Here is a 13,235-nt window from a genome sequence, read left to right as displayed (position 1 = left end):
TCCAAAAGCCTCTTAGGATGCTAATGAAAATATATTTATAAAACTAAACCTGACAATGCTAGATCAACAGTGGGGAAAAATTCCAACAAATTCAATATTATTCTCCATACTGAAATGGAAGAGCTATAACAAAAATAAACCCCCAAACGGGCAGGACCCTACTTCCACAAGCAGTTCAGACAATTTCACATCAGCTCATCATCGTGCCTGCAATTAACTGTGTGCACCACTCCCAATAATTTCATGTTGCTCAAGTAATTGCAGCCACAAACCACAGAGTCATATTTACGACTATACAAATCTATCTATAATTACTTACCTGCTTAATTATTTATTTAAAAAAACACAAACCAGAGCTCTGGTTAAGGCTGTCTTTAAAAATCAAGACTCAGTTTTAAACCTTATCCCAAAAGGTGCCGAAATATTGTAGAGAAGAGCGGAATCACGGAGCACTGCCAGGAGCAAGCTCTGCTCTGCGGGGGTGAACACGCCTGCGGCACCCATCCCTGAGGATGCAGCAGCACGGGGGCTACACTCGGAGTAGGGCTTGTACATTAAAGTCACCAAAAATTCCCTTTGCTTTACTTCTAGAGACACTCTGTGTCTGAGGGTTACCCACAGCCCGTTCTGACGACGGACTGGAACAGTCTTGAACGAAACCAGTTTGATAACAACCTCAAGTGAACAAATGGAGGGAGAGCACGAGTGCGCCCGTGCGCGCTCTCACCTGGGAATACGCCACGGAAGACATGAGTGTGTTTTAAGCCCCTCCAGCAAGTAAAGCAGCATCTTCCCCAGTAAAGATGCGACCGGTGAGATCTGACGGCTCTTACCCAGAGCACGTACACCCCAGAACCAAAGGGGAACTGGGAACTGAGAGGCATTAACGTGGCACTGCAGCAGTAACAGACAGAGCAAACCTGTGTCCACCCCGGGCACGTGTGCAGAGGTGGCAGCGAACCCACCCGGCGTCAGCACCTCAGCGGGGCTCTGCCCTCCACCAAGTTCCAGAAGCTCTGGCACCAGTGGAATGACTTAATGAGATGATGTGTTGGTCCCAGCACCTGTTTGACGTGCCCCAGGAGGGGGTCCCAGGTTTAAAGCAACTGGATAAAGCAAATGAGGGAAAAAGGCACATTGCTGGAGGCCAAAAGCAACAGCCAAGCTCAGAAGTACTCACGCTGTCCACTGCAAGGATTTTGGCCCAGATGAAGACAAGGAGCGGTCTCAGCTCGCGAGCTGAGCTCTGCAGCAGCTTCAGCACGTACGGGAGATGCCGACGGACAGGGCCTGGGGAGAAGAGCAAAGCGGTGAGCGGCTCAGCTCCGGCGCCGAGGCAGCACCGCAGCACGGCACGGCACGGCATGGCACGTCGCTCCGCGGAGACGCGGCACGTTAACGCCACAGATGAGAAATCTGGTAGAAAACAACTTCATACGTTTCTAGTAAAGAGGGGATCCCTGCGTGTTTGCCTATTGCTCATTTTAATGTTGGATGTCACCAGGTATTTTCAGACTCGTTCGGTCTGCGGAGACTCGGAGTTAATCCGGCAGCAGCTTCCCCTCGTTACGGCCTCTGCTATTTCACGCTTCACGACACGCTGCGCTCTCCCAAGGAAACATATTGCAAAAGCTCAGCAATTACCGCCTTCCCACTGGAAATTAAATGGGTCTCTCGCCTTACACGGACGTTTTACTGAGCCTTTTCCATGGATTAGGGACTACACTCACAGGAGACGTGCAAGACATGAAATCTGAGAATCCCACTGTGATTGCTGATATCCGTTCCCAAAGCACAACGTGAAGGACACGTGTGGTGGGGAATTGCGCTTGGAGCACTTGGCTCCGGGGGGGGTTACAGCCCACAGCACCCCGCAGCGCCCGAGCATCGCCCGCGACACGGCAGATGAGCTTCCCAGAGCAGGAAACGGCCAGAGCAAAGGCTGCTGTGGCTGATCTGCTGCTGTGGTTGGACCCTCGTAGGAGCAGGGCTTGCAATCGCTTTAACACAAACTTCTGCCGGCCACCGCGGGCTGGGCTGTCCGTGACGGCGTGCAGAACGGAGCCTTGGCTGAGAGGAAGGAGGAAGGCAAAGAAAACCACTAAAATGTCCCATCACAGAGCTATTCCATGACCAGCTGGTGGTTTGTCTTCATCACAGTTATCACATAGCTCCATTTACAAGTGTTTTAAACTGCTCCTCTGCTTAATTCTTATTTATTATCCGCACTGTGCGAGCCACTTTCCAACATGCAGAAGGCAGCTGCTGCCTCTCTGAAGAGCTTATAAAATCCAGAGACCAAACAGATAATAACAAGAGAAGAAAAGGATGCAGCCAGTAAGCTGAGGGAGCAGATGATAAACATGAGCTATTTTTTTGTTACTTATTTTACATGACAAACCTTTTTGAAACCAAACGAACCTCCATTTCATACACATGAAGAACACACAGAACGCTGGTCATTTGTCAAATCTGTGGAACACCTTCCACATCTTCCCTCCATAAATCATCATTTGCATTTGTTGCCTACACTGAGAGAATGAGACTTTTACAAGAACATGCAGCACCCACGCACCAAGCTAACTGCCCACGGACCCAGGTCCAGAAATCTTCCCAGCAAATCAAGGGCTCGCAGCCGATGCACCTGGCTCAGCAGCACCTGCGGAGGAGAGGGACAATGGTTATCACCAAAAAGAACAAAGATCCTTCTGACTGCAGAGGAAGTGTAAGAGGACCTCAGGATCGTTACGTGACTTTGAACAAACCAATGGTCTGAACGGAAAAGCCAGAAGACAAACTGGTGTCTTTGGTGTCACCAGTGGCTGCTGCCCTCCCGATAACGCTCTCCTTCACGAGGTCCCTGCAGACACATGCAGGCGTTCTCCTGGAATGCAGTTATCCTTCATCTCCACGTCACTGCTCCACTTTCCCTCCCTGCCAGCTTTTCTCTCCAGCGCAGTGGTTCCTGTGCAGCGTAGCTGCTGGATGGAAGCCCCTATGGATTTCAAATATTCTCACTGTACCCCCCGCCTTGGCCCAGTAAAGCAGGAACACGGTGTATCTGCAGGGAGGATTCAGAGGTGAGGAAAGGGCTCAGCCTCCCAGTAGGCAAAACAGCTCAGAAGCAGAAAAAGAGACTTTGCTTTCCTTGGGAAATCGATGTAAGAGACTTAAGAGGGAAGGAAAGGTCACATTAGTCGTTAATAAAAATCTCATTAAAACAGAGTCTGACAACGATAACGAGGTGGTAGTTTACTGGCTTATACCTACCCTGGTGTGAAATATTACCAGACAGACTTTCAGCTCTTAATCTCCTTAACAGATGTAAGATATTGGAATGTAACGTTTAATCCTCAGTTTAAATTGAGTAACATCCCTCAGCATGGGTCTCAGGGAAAGAGACTTGTTGATTTAGCTCCCCAAATCCATCCCTCTCAGTGTTCTTCCACACTGCGTATTCAAATTAAATTATTTTTCCTGTTTAATAATCAAGAATAACTAAACTACTTGGCTCATGTGTCACACTATGGACAACTGATACTAGATACTAAGGCTGTGCAGAGAAAGTCCAGAAGACAACGACTGGAGGACGTGTTAACTGCTCTAATCATCTCACCTCTGAACAGCGGAGCTCAGATCTTGGGACAGGTCATAAGAGAAAGGATTTTGGTCATCCTGCCCTAGCTGGCACCCGCCTATTCCACAAACTTACTCCAGGACTTGGCACCACTAACAACGTGCTTTAAAGATGCCGCACAGGAGTAACAGGGGCAGCTGCTTGAGATTAAAGCAGTAACAGAAACCAGGGCACGGTGGAGGCTGGGGCAGGGCTGAACCACCAGCCAGGAATGCGCTGGGTGCAGGGTGCTGCCGCGGACACGGGGGGACACGGATCTGGCAACACCGTTATCTGACCTTCAGAAAAAAAAACAAGTAAATCCACAAATTCTGTCGTAGCTGGGGGAAAAAAAAATGGATGTAATTGAAAAGGATTTCCAGGTGAAGATAGAAAACCACACCTCAACACTGCTAGGATCCCACAAGAACCTTTAACCAACTAAATTGTGTCTTTATTTTTAAAGCCCCATTTCATTATTTTCATGACCAAAAAAGCCCTCGGTCTCTCTCAGGTTTTTACATTCCCACTTCCCAAACTGATTTGCGCAATAACCCGAAGCCAAGACTGACGCCAGCGCTGGAGGCTGGATGGAGACGTGGGGAGTCCATGCACAATTTATGAACTTTTAGTGAAATTAGGAAATTGCTGCGCTGCGCCACTCTACGCACACGGCACTGCGCCACTGCCCTCCCTGACATTTGCTCATCGCTGCTCCTAAACAGAAGATAGGGAAGCTAATTATGCCCACACATGCAAATTAGGGATTAACCAGGACACAAAGGATAATTCTGAAGTAACAATCCACGTTTCAGCAGGAATCTCCTAACGAATGCAGGATGGAAGACGGGGGCTGCAGCAGTCGTCTCCCCATGGCTTTCTGTGGAGTAAGTGCTGCTCTTGTCCACGTGCACCGGAGGTGGCACGGCAGGAGGATCTGCAAGGATCCAGCATCTGCTGCTCAGGCTCGTTGAGGCTGTGCCATTTCCCTGTCCTTGGCAAATCCAAGCTCTGCCTGGCTGGCACCATGGCCCTGGCACTCAAATTTATCTTCTTTCCCTGGGGGCACGTCCAAAATGGGAAAACAGAATCAACCTTTGTTAGGCTACACCAGCGTAGTCTAAGCACTCCCAAGGGGTCAAAGCAAAAAACACTCAAAAAGGGTCTGCAAGGCACTTCCTTCCCTCTCTGCACCATTTGGTCTCCGATTCAAAGTATCTCAAACTTGTTAACAAGCAATCTTATTCCCCTATACAATTAATACGCTTTAATTACAAGAAGAATTACCTGTCCTAGCTCATTTTTGCTCCAGGAAGGAAAGCAGGTTCCTTTGCCAGGTGACCTCTCAATTCCACTGCAAGGTTAAGCTACCTGCAGATCCCTGGTGCCAAAAAACTTGCTGGAGAGCAGCAGAGCTGGTGCTAGAGCAGAAGCCTGCCTTCTCCCATTGCAGTGACAGAGATAAACCACGTATCTCTTTACTCAACCGATCTCTCAAGGCTTGGGAGGCTGAGGGAAATTAAGATTTGGTCTTACAGAGACTGATGGTGCTGTCAGTCACAAACCAGGCTGATAGCTACCAGGGGGAAGGTGAGTCTTCTCACATTTAGGGAAAGAAATCACATATCCTTGTACGAGTGTCTGGAACCACGTTCCTTTAAACAGAAAGACTTTTGCTGCCTGGTAGAGAAAAGACCAGAGCTACCTTGACAAAGGTTTGTATTTCTGTCACTACAAACTCCTGGGGAGATGAGGGCGAGAGCAGATGACAATTGTAATATGTGCCTTGCCATAAAATGTTATTTGAAATGAGGTGTTACGTTTCTCCTAGATTTACTTCTCCTTTATACACACGAACTTTGTCCAGTCTGAGCAAATGCCTACCAGAACTCTACATTCCTTCCAGGCATGGTCTTCAGAGACTTGTTCCATGTTCTTGCAGCAAAATTTCAGCATTGCATTAAAGGGAACACTTTCCAGGCTGTACCAGGCAGGTACAGAAGCCTTTCCAAACTACTTACACTGCAGTAACTTCCACTTTCTGAGAACAAGAGAAGATAAAGTCCCTGCCTGATGGAGCTGGCATATAAAAGAAGACTACAGGAGAAAAAAGCAAAAGATGTGCTGCTCTGTGAAGCAGCCCTGGTGCTTCAGAGCGAACCAGGAGGCAGCAGAGCCTGATACTGCTGAGCTGCAAACGGACTATCGTGGGAAGCTTTGCTCAAGGAGAGAGAAGGTGTGGGGGAAGAAAAGCACTTTGTCTTCATCTGCACAGGTCTAGGAAACACCCAACCAGCTCTAATTAATCCTGAAGGAGCCCCGTAATTTCAGTACCCAAACGCCATCTGGTAGGTAGTGGTGCTGCGCCAGCAGGAGGGATGTGCCCGAGCACAGCGCCCAGCCCCAGCCCCTGGCAGCACCGAGCCCGGCCCGCCGAGCCTCTGCCCCTGGCCCACCGCGCCCGAGCCCCGACGAGCCCCGGCACCGCAGCCCCTGGCACCACTGAGCCCCCCTCGCCAAGCCCCTGGCAGCACCGAGCCCCTGGCACCACCGAGCCCCTGGCACCACCGCCGAGCCCCTGGCACCACCGCTCACCTGCAGGACGATGGGCAGCTGCTCCGGGGGTTGCGGTTCTCCACGCCCATGGTCAGCCACACCTGGAAAGCCGTCAGCTGCTCCGCAAAGAAGGGACTGTGCTGTTGGAGCAAGAAGAGGAATGCAAGTTTGGTTTAAAAAAAAATAAAAAAGGAAGAGAAGCAAATAGTTTTGGCGCCTATGGACTCGCACAGTTTGTTTTTTCCAAAACCTATTCTTTTTAATTGGCAAACATTTGTTTGGGGTGTCTTTAATGTATAAAAATTTTCCAAAGACTGACTCGATACAATTCCCTTTAAATACACTGGCATTCTCTACTGTCTCTGGAGAAAGGAGAAGGAAAGAGTAGAGAAACAGGAAAAGATATCACAAAAGGTCCCAGGGAAATCTGGTTAATCTTTTCCTACATGAGAAGCAGATAGAAGAGCAGTGGATTTATCTGCTCTGCAGAGACAGTTTCATTCCCGTAGCACAGTGCTACCTCTGCCCAGTCCATGGTGAACACAATCCAACAACAATGAAAATATGTCCATCCATGTCTCAGCTCTCCTGGGCTGCCATAAGCCTCCCCCACAAACAGGTGGAAAGTCCGATGTGCTGGTTTGGGTTGTAAGGCTTGAATTAAAAACCAAAAGAGGAGACAGCCTGCTCAAGCGTGCAGAGCATCTCTGGTCTCCTGACCCCGACGGTGACCGGCCAACGATGAGACACCAGTTCCCCAAAGCTCTCTGCCCCCGCGGCACGCGCTCCCACGCTCCGTGGGCACACCAGCATCCCCCGCCACGCCCGCGCTCGAAGAGACCTTCCTTTTGCCATCATCACCCGAGTACGTGGCACAAACTGGGTATGGAAAGTACTGACCAAAGCACACAGCAGCTTCCGGTTAGAAATCAACAGGGAAACGGGAATCAAGGTGGTGGGAGGGGGGAGCGGAACCAGCCCAGACCCACCGGCCCCCTCCCTCCCGCCGCCGCCGAACGAGCGCGGGGAGCACGGGGAGCCCGTGGCCTCTCATCAGGGCACAAGTGCAGGCTGAATCAGACACCTCATACACCAAAGAACTTCAAGTTGATTTTAAATCTATTCCTCTAAGCGAGGTGAGTAGACATTTGCAATTTTCCAAAATACAAACCCTTAAACTGCAACAATTCAAGACTCAACGAGCTTTCAAACCTCAACTGAGGTTTCAAATAATGGGTTAAAGTGGGCACACAACATTTCCAGATAGCATCCAACTTACCCTAAAGGCAGTTCCTTCCTCTATAATTGTAGGTAATTGGGAAAGGCAAATATCAACCGCCAGGTCCCACGCTTGCCTAGAGAAAAAGGTGAAAGAGGAAAGAGAAGTCATCACGAGTTATCCGCGAGTAGTACGAAGGGAGATTTAAATTCTGATCATACAAGTAGGTGGACAAGGCAGTGTTGTCTGACCAGCTTAGAAACACTTACGATTCCCTTGTTTTAAAGGACAGGTATAACATACAAAAGCTATTCAGGAAAACTGTGAGAAGGTCTAATCCAGCATCGCAACCAGCTGACCAACAAAATGTGAGCGAGGTAGAAACATCCCTGGCTGGAGTTCACGGGAACTGCTCCTCTCTGTAACGTAGAAAGAAGCCAGAGAGAACTGCAGTCTTATATATACCTGTCCTCATCCGAAAAGGGATGACTTTCTTTTTTTTAAACTAGAAAAATGAACTCAATCCTGGACTAGCTCCAACCCGTAATCCTTCAGCGCACACCTCTACGCATCCCAGCCCTCTCCAGCTCTGCATTCCAGTCACATCCGAACGGCTCCAGGAGATGCGGCCCTGCTGACAAGCCCTCCAACCCACAACTCATGGATACACCTACACCATCACACCAACTCTCCTCTTCCGCATCCCCATGGCAGATGCTGCCTCACTGCGAACGTGACTCAGCGCCCATCAGTCTGACCCCGCGCCGGCTCCGCGTGGCGGCCTCCTCTAGACTGACTCACCCGAAGGACGGAGGGATGCACACTCATCCGGGAGAGGGAAAATACTTCAAGATTTCCATTTTTACACTTACCTGCTATACTATTTCAGGTATTGTGACCCACAATATTTAGAGTCGCAGTTACAACAGCAGGTAAATTGAGAACAGCGGCCAAAGGAGCTCGTGGTGGTTGACTCGGTGCAAGCGAAACGCGCTAACGGTCTGCTTCAGAATGCTCACAGACTAGAAGAGGATCGAACTAAAAGAAATGGATTTGGTCTCAGAAGTTCCTAAGGCACCTCTAGAAGAGTGAAGTAGGTGCTTTTTACCCCAGAAACCATCATCTCTGCTCTGTCCACAGACATTCCATGCACTTTTCATTTTAACGTACGAACGTATGCACTCGGAAAAGCTAGAGAGTTAAACCACCACTCGCTGGGTTTCTTGCACGAAAGAAACTAATTTACTCTCCAGACACATTTGCTCTTCCATGGCTTGTGGCCATCATGCTAACATCAATAGGCGAAGCAATTTTTCTTCTGCCAGGAACATTTGCAGACAGGAGGCCATAGGTGATAATCAATACAGTGTATTTTAGTTACCTGCTCTAATAAGTTCTTAAATCACCCTGGTTTGAGTCAAACAAAGCCTTCCATTAGAACAACTGCTGAGCGAAATCCATCCCATTAGCCTAACTGGCAGCTGTTCTCAACCAAAAACAATTTCTCCAATTAGATGGAAAAATAAACTACAAGGCTCTTGCATTTTCCCTACGGATTCAAGAGACGTAGCTTGGCTTAGTTGCCCCAGACCCTGTCCCTCTGCTTCACAGCATTCACCTTGCACTTGACAATACGCTGCCAATATAATTAAGAGGTAATCAAGAGATAATCAAAGCACGGGCAACAAATGCTTCCCACATGCTCAATAAAGACTCATGCTGGAGACAAAGTGTTTACACAGAGCTGATGAGAGAGATATTTATTCTTGGTGGAGGCAGAAGCAAAGTCGATTAGTGCAGACATAAAGATAATTTTACTTCAAGCAAAGAATGAATATTTCTGACTTTCAGGTTTCTTGGAGGAACGGGCAATACCACCTAAAGGAACTCTCTCAAACATTAGAAAGTGGCAATACACAGGGCCTTTGAGAGAAGTTTTACTACACAGGAGAAAAGGGTTTAGAGATCAGAGACAACTGGTCTTACTCTGGCTGCCTATAACAGGATTCTGCGTAGGTCATTACACTGCAGAGGCACAGAGCTCAGATGCTGAGCTCCTCAATGTCATTTTAGGTAAGAAGCACTAATACTGCTATAAAAACGTCCAGAGCAACCCTGCAAGGTCAAATCTCAAAGGTTTTAAGTGTTATCAGAAAGAACAAACAAAGTCTAAAAAGATATTTTTAGATTAGAACAAAATCTCTTTGCATGCTTCCAAACCAGGCCATTAAAGATCAATGCGGCCACACAGCCGATGTTAATCAATCTTTCAAAAGTTAATCACCAACACAGTGTCTTAACACTACTGCTCATTACAATCTAGAGAGCTGCTAATTAACATCAACTGTGTAAGAGACTCTCATCAATTCAAATACTTCAAATGACTCTCCAGCCTTTCCAAATTAGCCCACCACACTGCTTCTGCTCGATCGCTGCAGGACACACCGAGCCTCCCCACCCAACGGGACACACGAGCAAACACCAGATTTGCCTTAAGTAAAACTTTATTATTTCCAACTACTGGAACAGCTACACAAGGGGTAATGGCCAAGGGGCAACGGCTTTAAACTGAAAGAGGGGAGATTTAGACTAGAGGTAAGGAAGAAATTCTTCCCTCTGAGGCTGGTGAGGCACTGGCACAGGTTGCCCAGAGAAGCTGTGGCTGCCCCATCCCTGGCAGTGTTCAAGGCCAGGCTGGATGGGGCTTTGAGCAACCTGGTGCAGTGGAGGGTGTCCCTGCCCATGGCAGGGGGTTGGGACTAGATGATCTTTGAGGTCCCTTCCAACCCAAACCGTTCCATGATTCACATTACTTGCGAGACTTTAGGTTGCACGAGCTGCCACCCAGCTAACTCACTGCGCCAGCAAAACAGACAATGGCAATGAACAGGCATTACAATATTAAAAGATTTCAAGCAAGCCACAAAGGAATGGTACAGGATTAACACCGTGGAGTACGTGAAGAGAAGCAGAAGGGGAAAAATACTTGTTACAGTCATGGTGAAAATTAGGGCTCCTGACGGTGGGCAGGAGGAGCGGTGATTGACTGTTTTAATACGCCAAAGGGAACCAGAAGGGTGGGCCATTTGTAGATATGCCTGCTGAACTAATATTACACTTTAGCACACAAACAAGAGATAAATTAGGGAGCAGCAGGGGAACAAGGATGGGTGGCGTTGCATCCTAGAAGTGATTTATGAAAGCCAGCCCAAGAGATCACTACTTCTCTTCCTTCTTTGCAGAGACCGCTGTTTGCAAAGCGTTTTGGAAGATTTGGTTTCACCACATTAGGTACAAAAAGCTGGGTAATACCTCAGCATCGCTCCTTCCTCCTTCCTCGCTGCATTCTTGCAATAACCCCGGATCCCCCGCCACGACACGACAACACTCTGATGTATGCACTGATTCATCATACATCACACCTACCGAAACATTGCGGTGTTTCAACTCCACTACGTTATAAGAACGTGTTAATAAGTTTTTTTATAGTATGTTGTCCTAATCTCTCTGTAGGTACAACAAACTGACAGAGCACCTGGTACAAGAAGAGAAGACACCTCCTCTTTGCACAGCCCAGGTAAGTCACAAGCTATCATGCACTTAACATAAGGTTTTATACACATTCCTGCTAAGTTGTCCCCAAAGGCAATAAGAACAAGCAATCCCGCACAGAAACTGATCCGACGAAGGCCAAAAGGTTTCCATCCCACACCACCTATGAGGAGGTGGCCGTTTCTTTGTGGTCTAAAACCAACGTGTACGAGGCAGTAACTCGAGAGAACCTGGAAAAAGGAGGTGAAGCTCAAGGTACCCGCCAGCGGGACCACCAGCCCTCAAACCACAAGTTGAGAAGATTTTTGACGCACTCAGCCACACCGCACGGCTATAGAATCATAGAATGGTTAGGGCTGGAAGGGACCTTCAAAGGTCATCTAGTCCAAACCCCCTGCAAGGAACAGGGATATCTCCAACTAGATCAGGTTGCTCAGGGCCTGACACTTGCCCGGGACCTGGCACCTCTCACAGTACCACATCCCAGAGAAAGCAGAAGCCTTGGACAGTGCTCCACGCTACGCCGTGAAGCGCTCTCACTACAGGAAGGGGTTAAACTCACAGACTTTCAACTAGGTTAGGATGGGGGACTCCCTAGGTTCAACTGAGAGAACATACTTACTCTCACGCATCTCCTATATGCATTTCAGAATAAATGTGGATTAAATCCTCCCCTTGGCTGGAAGATTCACTCCGTTAAAAACAAACAGGCAAGAAAGTGCTTTTGTTTATCCAAAACAGGCAAAGCAACGCCGCACGCCAACGGAAACATCCCACAAAGCACACGAGCCAACAACGCCCTGCGTCCCTGCCGGCGCCGGCCGCTCCGTCCAACGAGGTACTCGACGCCAAGATGCGAGCGGTCATCCTGGGAAAGGATGCGGCCCCTCGGAATGCGTGAAGAGGCATTGCTCCTCCACACTGCCACAAGGAAAATTAAACAAAGAGCTCCCCTGAATTCCATCATTAACTCTCCTCTCCCGTGAAAGAAATACTCATGTATTTGTCGTTACATTTTAGTTTCATAGAATCATAGAATCGTTAGGGCTGGAAGGGACCTTCAAAGGTCATCTAGTCCAACCCCCCTGCAAGGAACAGGGATATCTCCAACTAGATCAGGTTGCTCAGGGCCTCATCCAACCTGGCGTTGAATGTCTCCAGGGATGGAGCATCACCACCTCTCTTTCCATAATTCTCAGCCTTTCACACAGTCCCATTCACATTCCCCCCGGGCTCCATCTATCTCCCCCCAGTCCAATACCACTTTGATCACAGCAGGACTGTTTAAACCTTTAATTATTAACGTGAGCTCACCCAGCTGTCTTTCCTTTGTCTCCCGGCGGTGCTGGAACGTTTGGACATTTAAGCAAAGAGCAGAAGGCCGAGAGCTTCAGCTTTGCTCCACGACTGTTTCATTGGGCAAACGCACGACATGTTGCGTGGCGGAAGCCCACCGTAACGCCTCGCCAGCACCCACGGGACACGGTGACCGAGACCCGCGTGCCTCCTCCGTCTGATGCTTTTAATCCTCATGTCACGTTTTTTATAACATATTATGATGTCTTTTAACGTTCTGTCCTCTTCTGGGCATAGTTTGTTCTATGGCACCACACGGAATATTGGTGAAAATGAGTATTTCTTACTGGGACGGTCTCGCTGAGGAGCGACGAAAGCGAAGCGGAGGCCATCTGCCTTCTGGGGACCCAGGCACCAGGGTACCTGCCTGTTCTGAATCGTATTTCTGCAACTGTTAAATACTTGAGACTTTTTCAAGCACGTTGGACAAGATTTTTCGTGTTTGCTTTTTCTACAAGTACAACCCAACGCCACACCCTGTTTGATTGAATTTTCAGATTTCAGCCTGAATTCACCTGCTTCCCAGTGACCCTGTGAGTGCCCTACACCTGCTTTAGGGGAGACAGCTGGGCAGCTGGTTTTAAAAAATACTTGTTACTATGAATATTTGTTACAACTACAAAATCCTTTCCTCTACCAACGCATTCCCCTGCTCTAGCCACAACTTACAGCACACGCTTTGCTATTTTTGTCCTACATTTCTCTCCATTAAACATTTCTAGTCCGTTAATGGGTCTTGGAGATGTTAAGACGAACACACAGACACAAAAAAATCTGGTTAAATCAGGTGTAATCTGAATCAACCTAATCCTTCAAACGTCAAACAGTTCCAAATACCCTTCCTTCCTGCTGAGACACTAAGTCTCTCCGTGTAGCTAAATGAGACTCATTTCTCCGAGGAGTCGGCGAGCAGACCTGCACCCATCCTGCAACCCT

The 13,235-nt window shown here is 48.4% G+C and overlaps 1 protein-coding gene across 1 annotated transcript in view; it reads right to left on the bottom strand.

Moving 5' to 3' along the window:
* RPTOR (regulatory associated protein of MTOR complex 1) overlaps positions 1–13,235 on the bottom strand; it is a 141,461-nt gene that overhangs the window by 57,228 nt on the left and 70,998 nt on the right. The window contains 6 exon segments of the mRNA XM_086623876.1: positions 1,181–1,272; positions 1,275–1,290; positions 2,576–2,659; positions 6,212–6,243; positions 6,246–6,312; positions 7,452–7,527. Of these exon segments, the coding sequence (XP_086480002.1) occupies positions 1,181–1,272; positions 1,275–1,290; positions 2,576–2,659; positions 6,212–6,243; positions 6,246–6,312; positions 7,452–7,527 (367 nt within the window).

This window comes from Tauraco erythrolophus, chromosome 20 (genome assembly GCF_009769465.1).
Source record: "Tauraco erythrolophus isolate bTauEry1 chromosome 20, bTauEry1.pri, whole genome shotgun sequence".
Classification (NCBI taxonomy): Eukaryota; Metazoa; Chordata; class Aves; order Musophagiformes; family Musophagidae; genus Tauraco; species Tauraco erythrolophus.
The sequence above is the reverse complement of the archived record's forward strand: the minus strand, read 5'-3'. Positions and strand labels throughout refer to the sequence as shown.